This window comes from Carassius auratus, chromosome 20 (assembly GCF_003368295.1).
Source record: "Carassius auratus strain Wakin chromosome 20, ASM336829v1, whole genome shotgun sequence".
NCBI lineage: Eukaryota > Metazoa > Chordata > Actinopteri > Cypriniformes > Cyprinidae > Carassius > Carassius auratus.
In genome coordinates this window covers 17,039,002-17,054,875 of record NC_039262.1, presented here as the reverse complement: position 1 = coordinate 17,054,875, position 15,874 = coordinate 17,039,002, and the positions used below count along the sequence as shown (strand labels likewise).

Genomic DNA, 15,874 nt, shown 5'->3' with positions numbered 1-15,874 from the left:
ACTAGTCTTGTTATCAGTGATGGGAAAAGTTACTTTTAAAAGTAATACATTACAATACTGCGTTACTCCCTAAACATTGTAACTAATTAAATTTTCTTGGAAAGTAATGTGTTACTTTTGAGTTACATTTAACATTTGAGAAGGACTCACTTGTTTGTTTTTAATATAAAAATATAGTTCTTCTTTTACAAATGTAGAATGAGATGAAAGTTCAACACTATTTAGCAATGACCAAAAAAAATGTAACACAAATGTGTCATTTTTGCTTATTAATATGGTTAAATTGGATCATCAAAGGTCTGCAGCAAATACATTAGTTAATAAAATGGGATAAAATCCATAATAATATTTGTCTATTTAAAAAATTTATTATTGCAGGTTTGTTTAATATTCTGAATTTGCATTTTGAGGAATACTGAATCTATTTTTGTGCAAATGAGTAAATACATGTTCATATTTAGTCTAGAACTACAGTAACGTCATGTTCACACAGCGCACACACTGCCTCGATTTCTCTCAACATGGCAACATGAGAGCTGTCAGTCAAGACATGGGAAACAAAGTAACTGGTGCTACTGTTTTGAAAAAGAAACCCAGCCATGGGTTGTTCTTGCCAATTTTATTGTCTGAAACTGAGCTTGTGAAATTGCTGGAGGAATGGCTGGCCTCCCTTGAATTACTAGTTTACAGATTCAAGTTTTTGTTAACACTTGTCCAAAGACACAGTTTTACACAACGGATGGCATTTAAAAGACTTTTTATTGTCTTTTGGAATTCTGTTCTACAGTGAAACATATGAAACATTTATAAAATCAGCATTAAAAAAAAGAAGTTCTAAACAGTTTTACGCTGCTTTACAATATTGACCCCTGAAAAAAGTTTCTATGTGAAAAGTAGTGACACACTTTCCCAGCATGTAGCTGATGAGTCGGTTTCTGGGAAAGTTGGAAACCACTAGCCAACCCTTCAAAAAAAAAAAAAAAACTTCAAGAAAATAAAATATTTTTTGTACCAAACCAGAGCTGTGAATAGAAAAAAAACCCAGCACCAATGTAATTTTTTTGTTTTTAGCATTAAATTCCAACGACTAAACAAAAGAAATGTGCTTTAGCTACTGTATTCTTAATACAAAAGCATTTTGAGAGAAAATATAAGACATTGTTACATTCATTTCATACATATGATTATTATTGCTTGGAATGTGGGTTCTTATTTAACCACACTGCAAAGAGAAACCACAAGCTTCTAAACACAGACTTACTAATCAGACTTCATATTGGATTACAAAAAGTAACTAAGAAGAGGAATGAAAGGTAGTGTAAAAACTGGTTAATATAACACACTGATCATTTTTATAAACAGCTACCCGAAATATACATTGCCACAACTGATTCATGAATTGTCTTTTACATCACTATACTTTTCTAAAACAAACAATCAAAATCAAATAAAAACATCTGTCCTTCTATAGTCTTTTGAATTGACTCTTTCTGGCTGTGTTTATGTTCTCATATATCTGCACTTAGCTTTCTGCTGATTTGCATGAACTGAACAGGAATGGCCTCAGGACAACTTGTGCATATTTTCCGCAAACAACAGACTTTACAGAGGACACACTGAATACACACATACAGTAACATATAATTTATAGGCATGGGGATAAATGAAAGGAAAAGAAAATCAAGTATAATGCACTACACATACAGAGAAGTAAACCTCAAGGTAGTTTATTAAAAACCAGTTTTCAAGCATTATTTGCATATTCTATGTAACCTAACATGGTAACAGCATGAAACTCTAATGATTTGCACGCATGAGCTCTGAAGACAAGTACTGAATGAGTGTTATATTATTGCTTGACACTTTGTGTTGTCACAACCTTTCTCTCCTGAACAACGACTTTATGTGACGATGGGTTTTGGTTAATCTGGACAGATGACCCACCTAATCCGATGCTACTGAACGACCCTGTGGACATCATCCCCCTTTGAACCCCCCCACCTGATCCCCCTTTGCTGTCCATATAAAGGACATTTTGAGATCCACCCTGAGTGGAAACACCTTTTTTGAGGGACCCCTGAATCACCTGACCCCCTTGTCCTTCCATGACTAGCAGGCCCTGAGATCCAGCAACCCCTCTCCGAAGCGTCCCCTGAAGGACTTGACCGCTCGTGGCTCCCCCATCAACCAGGAACATTTGTGACCCGGACATATTACCTGTGTGCAGCATCCCAGCCTGAGCAGGTGCCCCCCCGTCCACAAGCACCATTCTCTCGCCGCGGGTCAGGGTATTCGTAGCTATGTTGGCGCCCTGGACTACAACCCCCTCGGCTACCGGGCCGCTGTTCAGCACGTACATGTTCTGTCCCACGGCGGGCCTTTCAGCGAGCAGTACCGTGCTGGGCTGCGGCTCCACCATGTAGTACATTGGCTGCTGTTGCACCAGGAGCGTTTGAGCCGGTTGGACACTTGTAAACACTGTGGGCCGGCTGTCTGTGACCATGACGTTCTCCACACGGGTAGATGATGTCGTAGCCGTGTTGGAAGCTACATTCAATGCGTTTGAAGATATAGTTCTGTTAGTGGTAATATTCACAGGATTTATAACGTTGGTTGATGAAGACACCACCTCGGTACGGCCCCCCGTGGGTTTGGGAGGAAGAGGAAGAGGAGCAGGGACCTCGCTCTTTTTACCTCCACATATTTCAGCGAGAGTAGTGAACTTGGGCCCGAGGTCATTGAGAAACTCTAGGTCATTGTTATCTTCGAGGATGCTGCAGCAGCCCACAGAGCCCACAGGAGAGCCCTTCCCTTCATAGTCATACGCCTTAGACTCGTTCTTAGCATATCCATCCTCCATTGCATGGCTTTTCTGTAACACACATAGAGCAATACATATATATATACACGTGAGCTACATAAATAATACAATACAGCAATATAATAATAGTATGATAATAATGATAGAGTGATAGATTGAACAATGAAACGATAGATAGAATATGATAGAACAGTAGATAAAAAATTTTTTTTTTATTAACCTGTGAGTAGTATTCGCCCAGGAACAAATCATTCACGGCCATTCCATCAAAATCTCCAGCCGCTCCTCTACTCCTAAGAGTCTCACTTCTTCTGATTGAGTCTATGTAGGACATTTCCATTTCATTGTAGCCATTGAAGCCATTGTAGCCATTGTGGCCACGAACACCCATTGTGGAAGTGGATTCCATGAAGCTTGCTCCTCCTGCTCCTCCTGCTCCTCCAGCTCCGATAATACGCATGCCACCCACATCTCTTGATGCAAAACCTAACTTTCCATAATCAATAACATCGAGTGGTGGAATATCCTATCAGAGACAAAAGGGTTTGATTCATTTCGCTTTGAGATCAAAATAACATCTTAATCAGATTTTGTTCCTGGTAACATACATTGCAGTTCAATCAGAAGTTCAAGATCTTACCCTGTCCTCTCCCTGGCCCTCGGTATGGTAAGAGATGAGATGCTCTTTAGTGTCATAGGGCATTTCTGCGAAAGCGCCTGCCATCCCAGCAGTTCCACACTGACACAGCAGCATCAGGAGTGGAATGACTGTAACAGAGGAGAAATACAGCAATTATTTTCACACCATAACTATCAGTCATAACATCTTCTTTGTGTTCTCCAGAATAATAATAGTTGTTAGGAGAGCACAATAAGGTTAAAGGAAGTAAGGTGCAGAATGTTTTTTAAAAAATATGTCAAAATAAATTGTACTATAAGTATGCCATTCATGGGTTTATTTCTAGTGACTCTAGTTCTGCAGAAACGGCATACTTCAGTTTTTAGAAAGCAGGAAATTAACTAAATGTTTAGAAAAAGTCAATAAAGTCAGATTTACCTAGTAGACTAAGATATTTTACAAACTTACGTAATAATGAAAGGAGTCCGAGGAAGAGCAGGCCGATTCCAGCTGGTCCAAACCTGGATCCCTTAAATGTTCCTGATTGTCCCATTGGTCCTGCTCGGGCACAGGCTCCCTGGTGGGTACAGGTGCAAACATCCACCTGGATTTTCTGAGGTTCTGGACATGACAACCCCTGCTCGTCCTTGACGTCTACCGTCAGCTCATATTCTCCTGGCCACAGCTTTTCATGTATTCTGAAGATGGCTGTGGTATCTGATTGGAAGAAAAACAGAAGATCTCAACCCCAAGGTCAGTAATGGCAGGACGCCAGCTCGTGTGTCATCAGCACCAGATGTGTGTGTTCTGGTAGTTTTGTGTATGTGCGACGAAGACTGAATGGATGAAAATAAATCGTTGAATAAAGTGGTTGTTTTTGTTTACTTTTTGCACAAAAAGCATTCTTGTAGCTTCTTTAAAATTAAGGTTAAACCACTTATGTCAGATGGATTATTTTAAAGATGTTCTTACTATCTTTCTGGGCCTTGAACTTAGTTGTCTATGCAGGGTCAGAAAGCTCTCGGATTTCATTGAAAGTAACTTAATTTGTGTTCTGAAGATGAACAAATGTCTTGTGGGTTTGGAACCACAACAACACATCTCTGACTAGTACTTCACAGTTTTGGATTCTTACAATAGTTAGCTTTTAACATGTAGGCCAACACCCCCTAGTGACACATGGAGGTACTGCAGTAGTATTTTTCTATAGGTATTCATGAAAATATTTTAAATGAGATTTAACTGCAATGCAATTTTTAAATGTTATGTCAGTGAAGTATTGTTGTGGGCCAAACATTAACCTTGAAACATCTGGCTTACCGTTTAAATGCTCGACTGTCCATTTCCCATTAGTTCCTTCTGGGACAACATTGAAGGTGAATGGAGCTCCATTGGGTGGTGCATCCTCATCCACTGCAGTGACTAACACGGCATCCTTGTCAGTACAGAGTGTCTTAACTTTGCTCGTCAAAGTTGGGCAGTGGTCATTAAAATCCTCTACTTGGATAGCAATAGTGCCTGTTGCTGTCTTTGAAGGCAAGTCTAGGAGAGAAAAGGAAACTATTATATAATATACATACACACACACACACACACACACACATATACATACATATACATATATATATATATACATATATATATATATATATATATATATATATATACACATGTATATATATATATATATATATATATATATATCAAAACACAAATATTAATGTGAGACAAATGTTATGATACTGTAATATATAATTAAAACGAATGTATCGTAAAGTAAACTAAAAAAGTAAATAAAAGCTTTCGGTCTACTTTCACTTAAAAGGTTTTTAAAAAGTACTAAAATATATATAATAGAATGCAATGTAAACAAATGGATTAAATCAATTAAATCAAATAATTTTTACATCATAACTTGCAGATAGTTAAGCATCCAAATATTGACCAAGTTTTTAATTGACAATTTTAGCTGATCAGTGTGAAGATGGCGCTATCTTCAGGAAACGTTACGTACCTGCAATATCCATTGTATTGCATAATATTGCATACTGGAAGTATGATTGTTCTTTAAGTTATTTGAATAACTTAAGTTGATTTTTTTTTTTACTTTTTATATTCAGTTTTTTTTTTTTTTATTCGATTTCTTGGTGATTGTTTTATGTTTTCCATTTATTTATTTATTTATTTATTTATTTATTTATTTATTTATTTATTCTTAATAATGTATTAAATAGTTTCAGTTAAGTACTTTAAATCAAAATGAAAAATGTTGCCTTGTCAACTAGCTGAAATAAAATCTAATTTAAGTTTTAGTTATATTGTTGGTAACAAGTAGCAGGTAGCTATTGACATCCACTGTATGGAAAGAAAAGACTATGGAAGTCCATGGTTATCAGCAACTGCTTGGTGTCTGTTTGGAACACCTTAGGGTGAGTAAATGATCTTGAACTTGCCTTGAGTTATACTGTAAATCTGGGCGTAGTATGTGCCGTTAACTAGATACTTGGACTCGCGGTCAGGAGCCTTGTTCATTCTAATGGCTCCAGTTTTCTCATCGATGGTCAGCCAGTTATCTGGGTCAGATCCTTTAACATACCTGTAAGAAATAGGAATTAGTTAGCTAAAGCTCATTTCTCATAGTTGTATATGCCATTTCCTCTTAACTGTTGACAGAATTATTTCTATGTAAACGTACTTTACGTTGGTAGCTTCCTTTCCTGTGTCTGTATCAATGGCGGGGTATCTTGCGATGACCTCATTGCTGTTAAAAGTCTTGCCTTCTGAGATGGGGATGGCTTTTGTTTGGGGCAGGAACCTGGGTCCTTCAGGCTGGTTTTTCACATTGATTTTCACATTGTATATCTGACCCCCTGACCATGACCATGAACCGCCTCCTCCTGAGCTGCCACCGCCACCCCCGCCGCCCCCGCCGCCTCCGCCGCCTCCGCTGCCCCCAAAGCTTACACTGGTTCCTTTTCCTCCTCCAGTCACAGAGGGGTGGTAATCAGCAGCGTTTTTTACAACAATGCCAAGGTTCAGGTCTTTGACATCCTCATAATTGACAGCCTGCAGGGAAAACAGACATGAGATCATTTTTCAAGCAAATATATAATCTGTGTATCCCTGTCAAAAGTACCAGTACTTTTAAAGTAAGTTGATACTATAACAAGGTAACAATACTGGCCTTTCTTCTGTATCAGTATAACCAAGAACCCATTCAATTTATCATCTGAGTGATGTCTGACTAACATGTTTTTTGATGGTAAAAATGCTGTGTAAATTTATGTAAATACAGTAAATTATGTCTCTTGTGAATGTTAATAGAATCCTTTTTGATGAAAAATCTAAGTATATTACTATTCAAATGTTTGGGTTCAGTATTTTTGTTATTTATTAACAAGTAGAAAATTAATTAATCGAAATTTAGAGTAAAGACAAAATTTCTATTTCAAACAGCTGCTTGAAAAATCAGCTTTTCCATAATAGGAAAAATTACATTTGAGAATTTATTTTTAAGTATAATACTATTTCACAAAGTTCACAAACTTGTTAATCAAACAATAATACTGAAAAGAAAAAGAGAAACAGCCATGTTATACTTTTAATTAATCGAAATTTAGAGTAAAGACAAAATTTCTATTTCAAACAGCTGCTTGAAAAATCAGCTTTTCCATAATAGGAATAAATTACATTTGAGAATTTATTTTTAAGTATAATACTATTTCACAAAGTTCACAAACTTGTTAATCAAACAATAATACTGAAAAGAAAAAGAGAAACAGCCATGTTATACTTTTATTATCGACTGCTTACTTGAATAATTACTTAAAATAATTATCTGTTTACCTAATTGAAAATTTATTTCAATGTACAGTACATGATAAATGAGTTATTACAGTTTCATAATGAAAGTTTTTCCTGTGGTGTCGAAATTGGCATTGAGAATGGAGAAATATGAGCAATATTGGTATCAATACTGACATTTTGGTATCATAAAAAAAAAACATACTCTGATTATTATGAAAGAAATATCATTGCACACCTTGTCAAGCATAATGACTGCCTCATTGGTCTTTTCGTCCGTGTGAATGCTGAAGTATCCAGCCTCATTGCCCGTTGCAATACTGTACTCAGCCTTCCAGTTGTCTGTGTTCTCAAGATCCAGGTCGCTTGCTTTGAGTCTCATCACCTCTACTTTCTCTGTATTTTCCTCAATACTGGCCTCCAACTATGGAAAAAAAAAAATTAAGGGACCACTATAACAACATAACTGTGTGGATGTAAACATAGTGAAGATATTTTCTTACTGGGCCTTGCAGTGTAGGCACATTATCGTTGACGTCATTGATCTTGATGGTGACCGTCCCTGTGGCCGCATTGCCACCTGGAGCTCCATTCAGGTCAGATGCTTTGACAAGCAGGACATACTGATCGATGGTCTGAAGAGAGAGATGGCGTGTGAATAAAAAGGTGGAATCGTCTACATCTTGCTTATTATGCTAAACAAACGCCGTCACTGCGTCTTTATCTGTTCATGCATTACTCGTTTAAAATGAAACAATAACAGATTAATGAAGCTCATATGTGCTGTAACTGAAGAAGAGCCAGTGCTGTGCGTGTGTGAGTGTGTGTGTGTGTGTGTGTGTGTGTGTGTGTGTATGGTATGTGGCATGTTAGACACCAGAAGCACATTTGATACAGTGATGGTGGCCTCTCACCTCTCTGTCCAGGTTAGGATTGACCACACGGACTGTGCCGTCACTGTCTACTCTGAACATGTTGTCCCCAGCTGGCTGCTGCTCAACAATCTCATACCTGATCTGAGAGTTTGGGTTTCCTGGCTCATCGTCATCAAAGCAATTAATCTTCATTACTTCAGTTTCTGTATCAAATAAGAGAACCCACGATAAATGAAAGGACAAATCTACTTTAAAACATGTGCTATGCATTAAACTGACATTAAAAACATTTGCAGTTGTAATAGATATTTATATTTCAAATACATGTTGTTCTTTTGAACTTTCTATTCATCAAAGAATCCTGAAAAAAATATATATTTCCACAAAAATATATATTTTTTTACATTAATAAAAATATTTATTGTAATAATATTTTAATAAACTATATTCATATGTTTATAATTTTAATTTTTATACTAATTTTTAATATAAAAAAATGTGTTGGTGTACATAAGAAACTTCTTTCAAAAACATTTTAAAATCTTACAGACCCCAATTGTTTGAACTGTTGTGTATATGTAAAGTACCACATTTTACAGCTAACCTTATATTACCAAATATTCATAATATATAAAGGGCAGCTGATTTGTTACCGTAATTAATTTCTTATTAAACTTTTGTTAAATAATAATAAGATTTTAATAAATAATAATAATAATAAGATACTATTATTTATAAAATAATTAGCAAACCTACCATATAAAAGAAAAATGAATTATGATACAGAAAAGTATATAGTATATCAAAATTAGTATATGAAAACATTTAAAATTAATTAATTAAAGATTAAAGATTAATTAATTAAAAGATCCAGAACAAAAACAAAAAGTGTTGGTTTGAACCAATAACCTGCATATTATCACCATTATGTATATTGTACAAACTTCGTCAACCTTTTTTTATACATATGTATCTGTAATAACTTCAGATGACATACCTGGTGGACTGAGCTCGTCTACAGCCCCAGGATTCATCAGACCGAAAACAGGCGAACAATCATTCTGATCCTTCACTTTGATTCTCAGCCCAATGTCATTTTCTGCAATCCTGCCATCTGTGAACGTAGCAACGCCTGAAAGCTGCAGAGGAATACATTCAAGATCACCATCCATCATAATCAAGTGTAGGTGTTAAAGCCACCTTCATCATCATCATCATCGTCGTCGTCATCGTCATCACAGCCATTTCACTTACATTGTATTGTGCGATTTTCTCTCGGTCAAGGATCCCCGTTATCCTGACATATCCATTTTCAGGATTCACCACAAATAAATTGAACGGCGATTGGTCTGCACCGACGCCCTTCAGTGAGTACCTCACATTTTTCACTTTGAGGTCTTCCTTATCTGAGCGAATCTAAATAAATAAGACACACATTTATTTAACACAAAATCCGATCCAGCCTACAGTGACTGGACGCATGAGGCATTGTAAATCTTACATGCTTACATTTGTTGATGATACTGTTGCACTGTATTTCACACATGTGAACTACTTTTGCAATAATGATACAGCAGACATCAGTTTTATATACAAAGTTTGAATTACAAGACGTTAAAGTTGTCATTTTTCATGTATATTCTACATGCAATGTCTATGCAGAATTTCTATGTCATTTCTATGTGTAAGATAAATTTAAAGGAACAGCTCACCCAAAAATGAAAACTTGCAGAAAATGTACTTTCAAAGATGAGATTTAGACAAATTTTAATATGTCACTTGCTGTGAATATGCCAATGGATCCTTTGTAGTGAATGGGTGCCGTCACAGAATGAGAGTTCAAACGGCCGATAAAAGCATCACAAGAATCTACAACTAGCCCACACGACTCCAGTCCATCAGTTAATGAATTGTGAAGTGAAAGGTTTGTTGTTTGTAAGAAACAAATCCATCATTAAGGTGTTTTTACTTTGAAACATTGCTTCTCCTCTCAGACAGTGGGTTAGTTCATGAGTTCCTGTTTCGTGTTTGAATCTCAAATCTCTTTTTGCTTCACAAGCCGTTCATTCAGTTGAGTCATGTTGATTACTTGTGGATAATTTTGATGCTTTTATCAGCTGTTTGGATTCTCATTCTGACGGCACCCATTCATTGCAAAATATCTGTTAGAAGCAAGTGACTTAAAGCTAAATTGCCTGCAAATCTGTTCTGATAAGAAACAAATTCATCTTGGATGGCCTATGGGTGAGTAAATCTTCAATAAATGTTTACTTTTGGGTTAACTATTCCTATAAATTGCAATTACATGAGATTTTATTTTTCCCTTTTTAACACCCCGGTGAAAAGGTTGATGCCTTGTTGTTTTTACACTTTGATTGTGCATTAAGATTGATGTTTGCATATCAATGTGTTTGAGACAGGAAAACTCTCACTCACTTTTGCAATGAACTCTCTCTTGGTGTAATCCACATTCTCCTCTAAGATTTGGGGAGGGACAATCCATTCTCTCTTCTGCCTGTGGAGGTCCACAGAGCGCTGGAATCTGGCTTCAACCTCAAACACATGCTGTGGGAAAACAGAAATGCACATCAACAATTTATGATGAAAGACTTATCCTTCCAACCTTCTCATACAGCAGGAGAAAAAAGTGTATTTGTAAAAGATTCACTGGGGAGTCATTATAAATGATCGAATCTGCGGCTGCAACTTGCACGCATACATATTTTGACACTAAGCTTTTCCCATCTGAACATGGACAAAATTAAACAGATGCTGTAATTTATGTTAAATGAGACCAGAAAGTGATATAATAATATAAACTTGAAAAGATTTGCAACCACAGAAAAAAAAAAAAAAAAATCCCTATACAGGAGTCAACAACTTTAAATTAGCAAATCTCTAATTAAGAAAGATAAGATAAAGAAATACTTGGCATAAGCGAAAGTCGAGATCACCCTTATCAGACCACACATCTAAGATAAAACATGCACAGGGCAGAAAGGAAATAAAACCTAAAATATGTCTTAATAAAGTGGCTTCTTTGTGGCTGTGCATTTCTGAATTGCAACTACAGAAACTTTGTTTTAGTGTTTAGAGTTACACATGGAGATTTCACATTTTGTGAAGTAATTACATAATGTTGGATACATGCATTTTACACAAACTGAAGGCCCAATGATCGTCGTATAAAAAAGTTGAATCTTTTCATTTGTGAACAGGAAATAGTAGGTGTTAAAAACTGTGATTAAATGTGCTATTCGCTTCCTCATACAAACTCTGTGTATGACATGTGTATGGGTATAATGTAAGCAAAAATATTAAAATCGAAAGCCAAAACAACCATGGCTGTGCTCTTGGCACATCAACCCAGCACGTACTGAAAAAAGCAGTACAGTTCTCCTTCACTGAGATTGTCCCGCGTAAACTATTCCAGATATTTCACCATCATTTATGTAACCATGTTAACCGACTGTTGCTAGGTGACTCATCTTCATTAGAATTTGAATAATTATTACTGAGAAATGTAAAATCGTTGAGGTGCCGCAGGGTGGGGATTTCAACACACCTGTAATTGAATAGGATAGGCTAGGCTATACTTTCTCACCCTTGCAGATCCAGTTTGACTGCTGTAGTCTGTCTGTTTATTCTACACAAAACTGCTCTGAAATGCATTTTACGAAAATACACCATGGTAAATAGTGGAAGTTCCCAACAAAATACTAAATTTACGATGATAACATATACATATACATGTGTGTGTATGTGTGTGTGTGTGTGTTTGTATTATTAATATTTATCTCCTGATTGACAATATCATTAACAAATAATATAATAGACTATCATAATATTGTATATTTTATATTTTGTATAGTAAATTATAAATAAGTCATAGGTTACACTGTAAACAGACAATTCGAAAGACATACAGACAGATAGATAGAGAGAGAGAGAGAGAGAGAGAGAGAGAGAGAGAGAGAGAGAAGTTGAATAGATTAACAAAAAAAGAAGCATAATGTAAAGTTTTGACGTCTTTTTTTACATTTAGTTGTACATTTCTGTAAAGGGTTGGACAATTGACGCGATTGCTTCCGGTATTTTAAGAGTTAAAGACAAAACAAGGCCATTTTTTACACTAACTTTAAAAAAATAAATGTGGTTGTTATACATATCGAGAGTGCTACAACCGACCCGGCTCCCAAACAAACGAACGTAAACAGTTTCAGTTTTGTGTGCGACATGATTGTTTCGGTTTACAAAACGATACTTTGTTATACAGAAGAACGACTCAAATGGAGTAAGCTACGTTGATATCTTTTGACTGACATGTTTAAAAACACAAACTTACCGTAAGTCCAAAGCAAAAGAGAAAAGCGACAGCAGGCGATATACGCCGGGCCATGGCCGGAGGAGCACACGGTAGTTCCTGATCACCTGAGAGCCGCTGCTGTCACCAGCTGCGTGTGGAGAGTTGAATAGATCCTGCCCGCGTGAGAAGTGCGTCCGGTGCTGTGTGATGCGCGATAATGAGAACGAGATCGATCCGAAGAGCTTTACACTAACCCCTTATTCATTGTTTCTCCCACACCCTTACCTAACGTCACAAATAGGGTGTGTGTGTGTGTGTGTTTGTGTGTGTGTGTGTGAGAGAGAGAGAGAGAGAGAGAGAGAGAGAGAGAGAGAGAGAGACTGCGTGAGCGTTTGTAGCCTATGAGAGAGAGAAAGAGAGAAAAGGGTTGGTAATATATAATTTTCATAATTACATTTCATGTATCATAAGGGGTGGCAAGTATTCTCACCCAGTAAGTATCAACATATATTCATAAGACCCATTCTTAACCCTCTATGTGATGTTCTATGAGTAACACAACTTGGATCATAAAATAAATAAATAAATAAAAATAAATAAATAATAATAATAATAATAATAATAATAATAATAATAATAATAATAATAATAATAAATACAAAATATAAATTATTATGATTATTTTATGAATATATTATTAAAGAAAATGAAAAATAAAAGTGAAAATGTAAAAGAAATAAAATGAAAGTGATAGAAGAAGAAAATTTTACTTGTGTTGAAAAGTTCAAACATAGTTTTTTTAATGGGTTTCTGCAATTTTTTTTTTTTTTTTTTTTATAAAGGGTATGATGTGTTTATGTATGCATTTATAAAACCCTTAATAAATGTATAAACAAATGGTGTACATAACACATATTTGCTAATCAAGAATTTGGAAACACAGGTCTGGGTCAAAAGGCAAAAATTGTATCCTCATGGGGAAAGACGGACAAACAATACTGAAAAGTATTAATTTTTTGGCATGCTAAAATACCTTTAAAAACACATAGTATCACTATTAAAGTCACTCAATTTGCACATACAGTATGTTTGTGACACAAAAGGTATGTGCTATTGTAAAATGCATCCATTCACAGTGTGCTTACATGTGCATGTTTTGACACCACCGGTTTTATTTTGTTTAATACATCGTAAAATTATTCTGAGATCGTTCATATTTAAATAACAAACAATGTATTTGCTTTTCAATAAAATCATCTTAAGATCCTTAAAACAAGATACATTTAAATGAGAAGCACAATTATGTGAGATACTGCATTAGGAATTATTTTTATATTTCTCCCTGGCATTGTTAAATAATAAAATTAAATATATATTAATGAAAAATATTATTATTATTATTATTTTATAAAGATATTATTAAAGTTAATCAATAAAGTAAAAATACATATTTATATAAGTTATCTGTAACATTTTAAATATTATGTAAGAGTTAATAAATTGCATTGTGTCATCTTGAGATAAATTAATACATTTTAGCATATGATGGAACTTGGACTAGCAATGCTTTAAAAGGTGACAGGTGAAAGGGTGGACAGTTTTATATTTCAGGATTTCACAGTAATGTTTTCAGTACAAGGTGAATCTAATGCTGCTATTTCTGTAAATATCAAGTTATTAATATCGGTAATCAAATGGTCAATTTCATTTCTTTAACCGTTTCTTATACTGTCATACATAATAAACATTAAACAAAATACAAAATAAAAGTGATAGGAGAGGAAAATTGTACTTGTTTTGAAAAGTTCAAAAATATTTTTTTAATGGCTTTCAACATATTTTTAATAAAGGGTATAATATGTTTATGTATCCATGTATAAATGCCTTGATAAATGTATAAACAAACAGTTTACTGTACATACACAAGTTGTAAATAAAGGTCTGGGTCAACAAGTCGAAAATCTATCCTCATGGGGAAAGATGGACAAACATAATACTGAAAATTAAGATTTTTATTTATTTTTTTGGCATGCTAAAATACCTATAAAAACATGTAGTATCACTATTCACACAATTTGCACATACAGTATGTTCGTAACACAAAAGGTATGTGCTATTGTAAAATGCGTGCATTGACAGTGTGCTTACACGTGCATGTTTTGACACCACCAGTTTTATGCTTGTTTAATACATCTTAAAATTATTCTGAGATCGTTCATATTTAAATCACACAAAAACCTTCGAGCAATCATGTGTAGTTTTGCTCAAATCTATTGTGCTGGCCTAGAGATTAACTTCATTAGCAGATCAGAGGCAATGCTCTTTAAGGTGCTCTTCTTTAGAATTAATATTAATCACAATTAACACGAATCGATGCCTCACAAGCTCACACCTTAACATCTGCTAATTAAAAGTTGGTCATACTTAAAACAGCCTAACTGAAACGTGTCTGAGGGTTTGCCCAACTAAACAATTAATCAGCAAACAGTTTTTCTGCTGTGTTTTATTTATGAAGGATATGTGATTGTATGCTATATTATTTCTGGAAATAGTTTTTATCAGTAGTCTTGCATGAGATTCATGTATAGACTTATTTGACCGTGATAAGACTACCAAATATATCCTGTTGTGTTCTGTGACAAAGCTTCAGCCGAAAAGAGGGAGCGTTTTGAGGAAAGATAATGTCGTGGAATGACTGCTTGCTTTAAAAGAGGTGTAAGAAAAGAGAGAAAAAAAAAAAAAAAAAACACAGAGGTTGGGCGAGAAAACTTTAACAGCTTATCCTTCTCTCGGTCGATCTGTCTTTCACTTACTCACTCCCGTTCTGTTTCTCGTACTTAATTTGTTACTTTGCTGACTTGTCTCAATTTGAAAAATATAATAAAATAAATCAAAATCATTGTGTCATTAAGAGTGAGCACAATACTTCAGCATTAAATATGCTTTTCTAGATGTTAATAAGCCCTCCGGGTCTCTCAGACTGGAAATAGAATATGAGGGCTAAGAAAATTCAAAGGGTGATTCAGAGGCCCTTTAGATAGGCTCTCGATAGCACGTCTTTGCCATTTGCACACATTTAGAGAACATCCTGAATGTGGGCTCCATTCAGATGAAGCCTGCGCTGTCTGAGCCGCCATAAATCTGTTTCTCAGACACAACTGCTGAACAAAGACTCTGAAAGAGACCAGAAACACAGAGAGATTCCATGATGTTTACTAGGTCAAACATTCTCTAGAAACATTCATTCAGAAACATAGAAATAGACTCATTTTTGATTAGATATATATTGGATTTTACTCAGAAGTTCGTAGTAAATTTCACAATTTATTACATATAAACAGTAAGGAACACCATTAATTAAATGTTACATTTTAAAGTAGCAAGACTGAAGCAGTAAAAAGCACCAAAAAAAAAAAAAAAAAAAAAAAACATTTTCAGTGTAATAAAAA

General features: G+C 35.1%; 1 protein-coding gene across 1 annotated transcript; it reads right to left on the bottom strand.

Annotated features, from left to right (window-relative positions):
• Window positions 1-740: 740 nt before the first annotated feature.
• LOC113121062 (desmoglein-2-like) lies at window positions 741-12,747 on the bottom strand. Its single transcript, XM_026291290.1, has 14 exons — window positions 12,465-12,747; window positions 10,556-10,684; window positions 9,374-9,535; window positions 9,117-9,258; window positions 8,159-8,322; window positions 7,748-7,879; window positions 7,483-7,668; window positions 6,136-6,506; window positions 5,894-6,036; window positions 4,761-4,982; window positions 3,909-4,157; window positions 3,462-3,589; window positions 3,042-3,347; window positions 741-2,872 (listed from the first exon to the last, which is right to left on the bottom strand). The coding sequence occupies exons 1-14, from the start codon at window positions 12,516-12,518 to the stop codon at window positions 1,850-1,852; spliced, it is 3,411 nt and encodes a 1,136-aa protein (XP_026147075.1). The 5' UTR covers window positions 12,519-12,747; the 3' UTR covers window positions 741-1,849.
• Window positions 12,748-15,874: the final 3,127 nt, after the last annotated feature.

Excerpts from the sequence above, each read along its gene's own strand:
- LOC113121062 (XM_026291290.1), bottom strand. The coding sequence starts at position 12,518 with ATGGCCCGGCGTATATCGCCTGCTGTCGCTTTTCTCTTTTGCTTTGGA. Across the intron at positions 10,685-12,464 it reads TCTTTTGCTTTGGACTTACG|CATGTGTTTGAGGTTGAAGC; the intron begins GTAAGTTTGTGT and ends GTTTTCCCACAG. Across the intron at positions 2,873-3,041 it reads TGGGCGAATACTACTCACAG|AAAAGCCATGCAATGGAGGA; the intron begins GTTAATAAAAAA and ends TGTGTGTTACAG.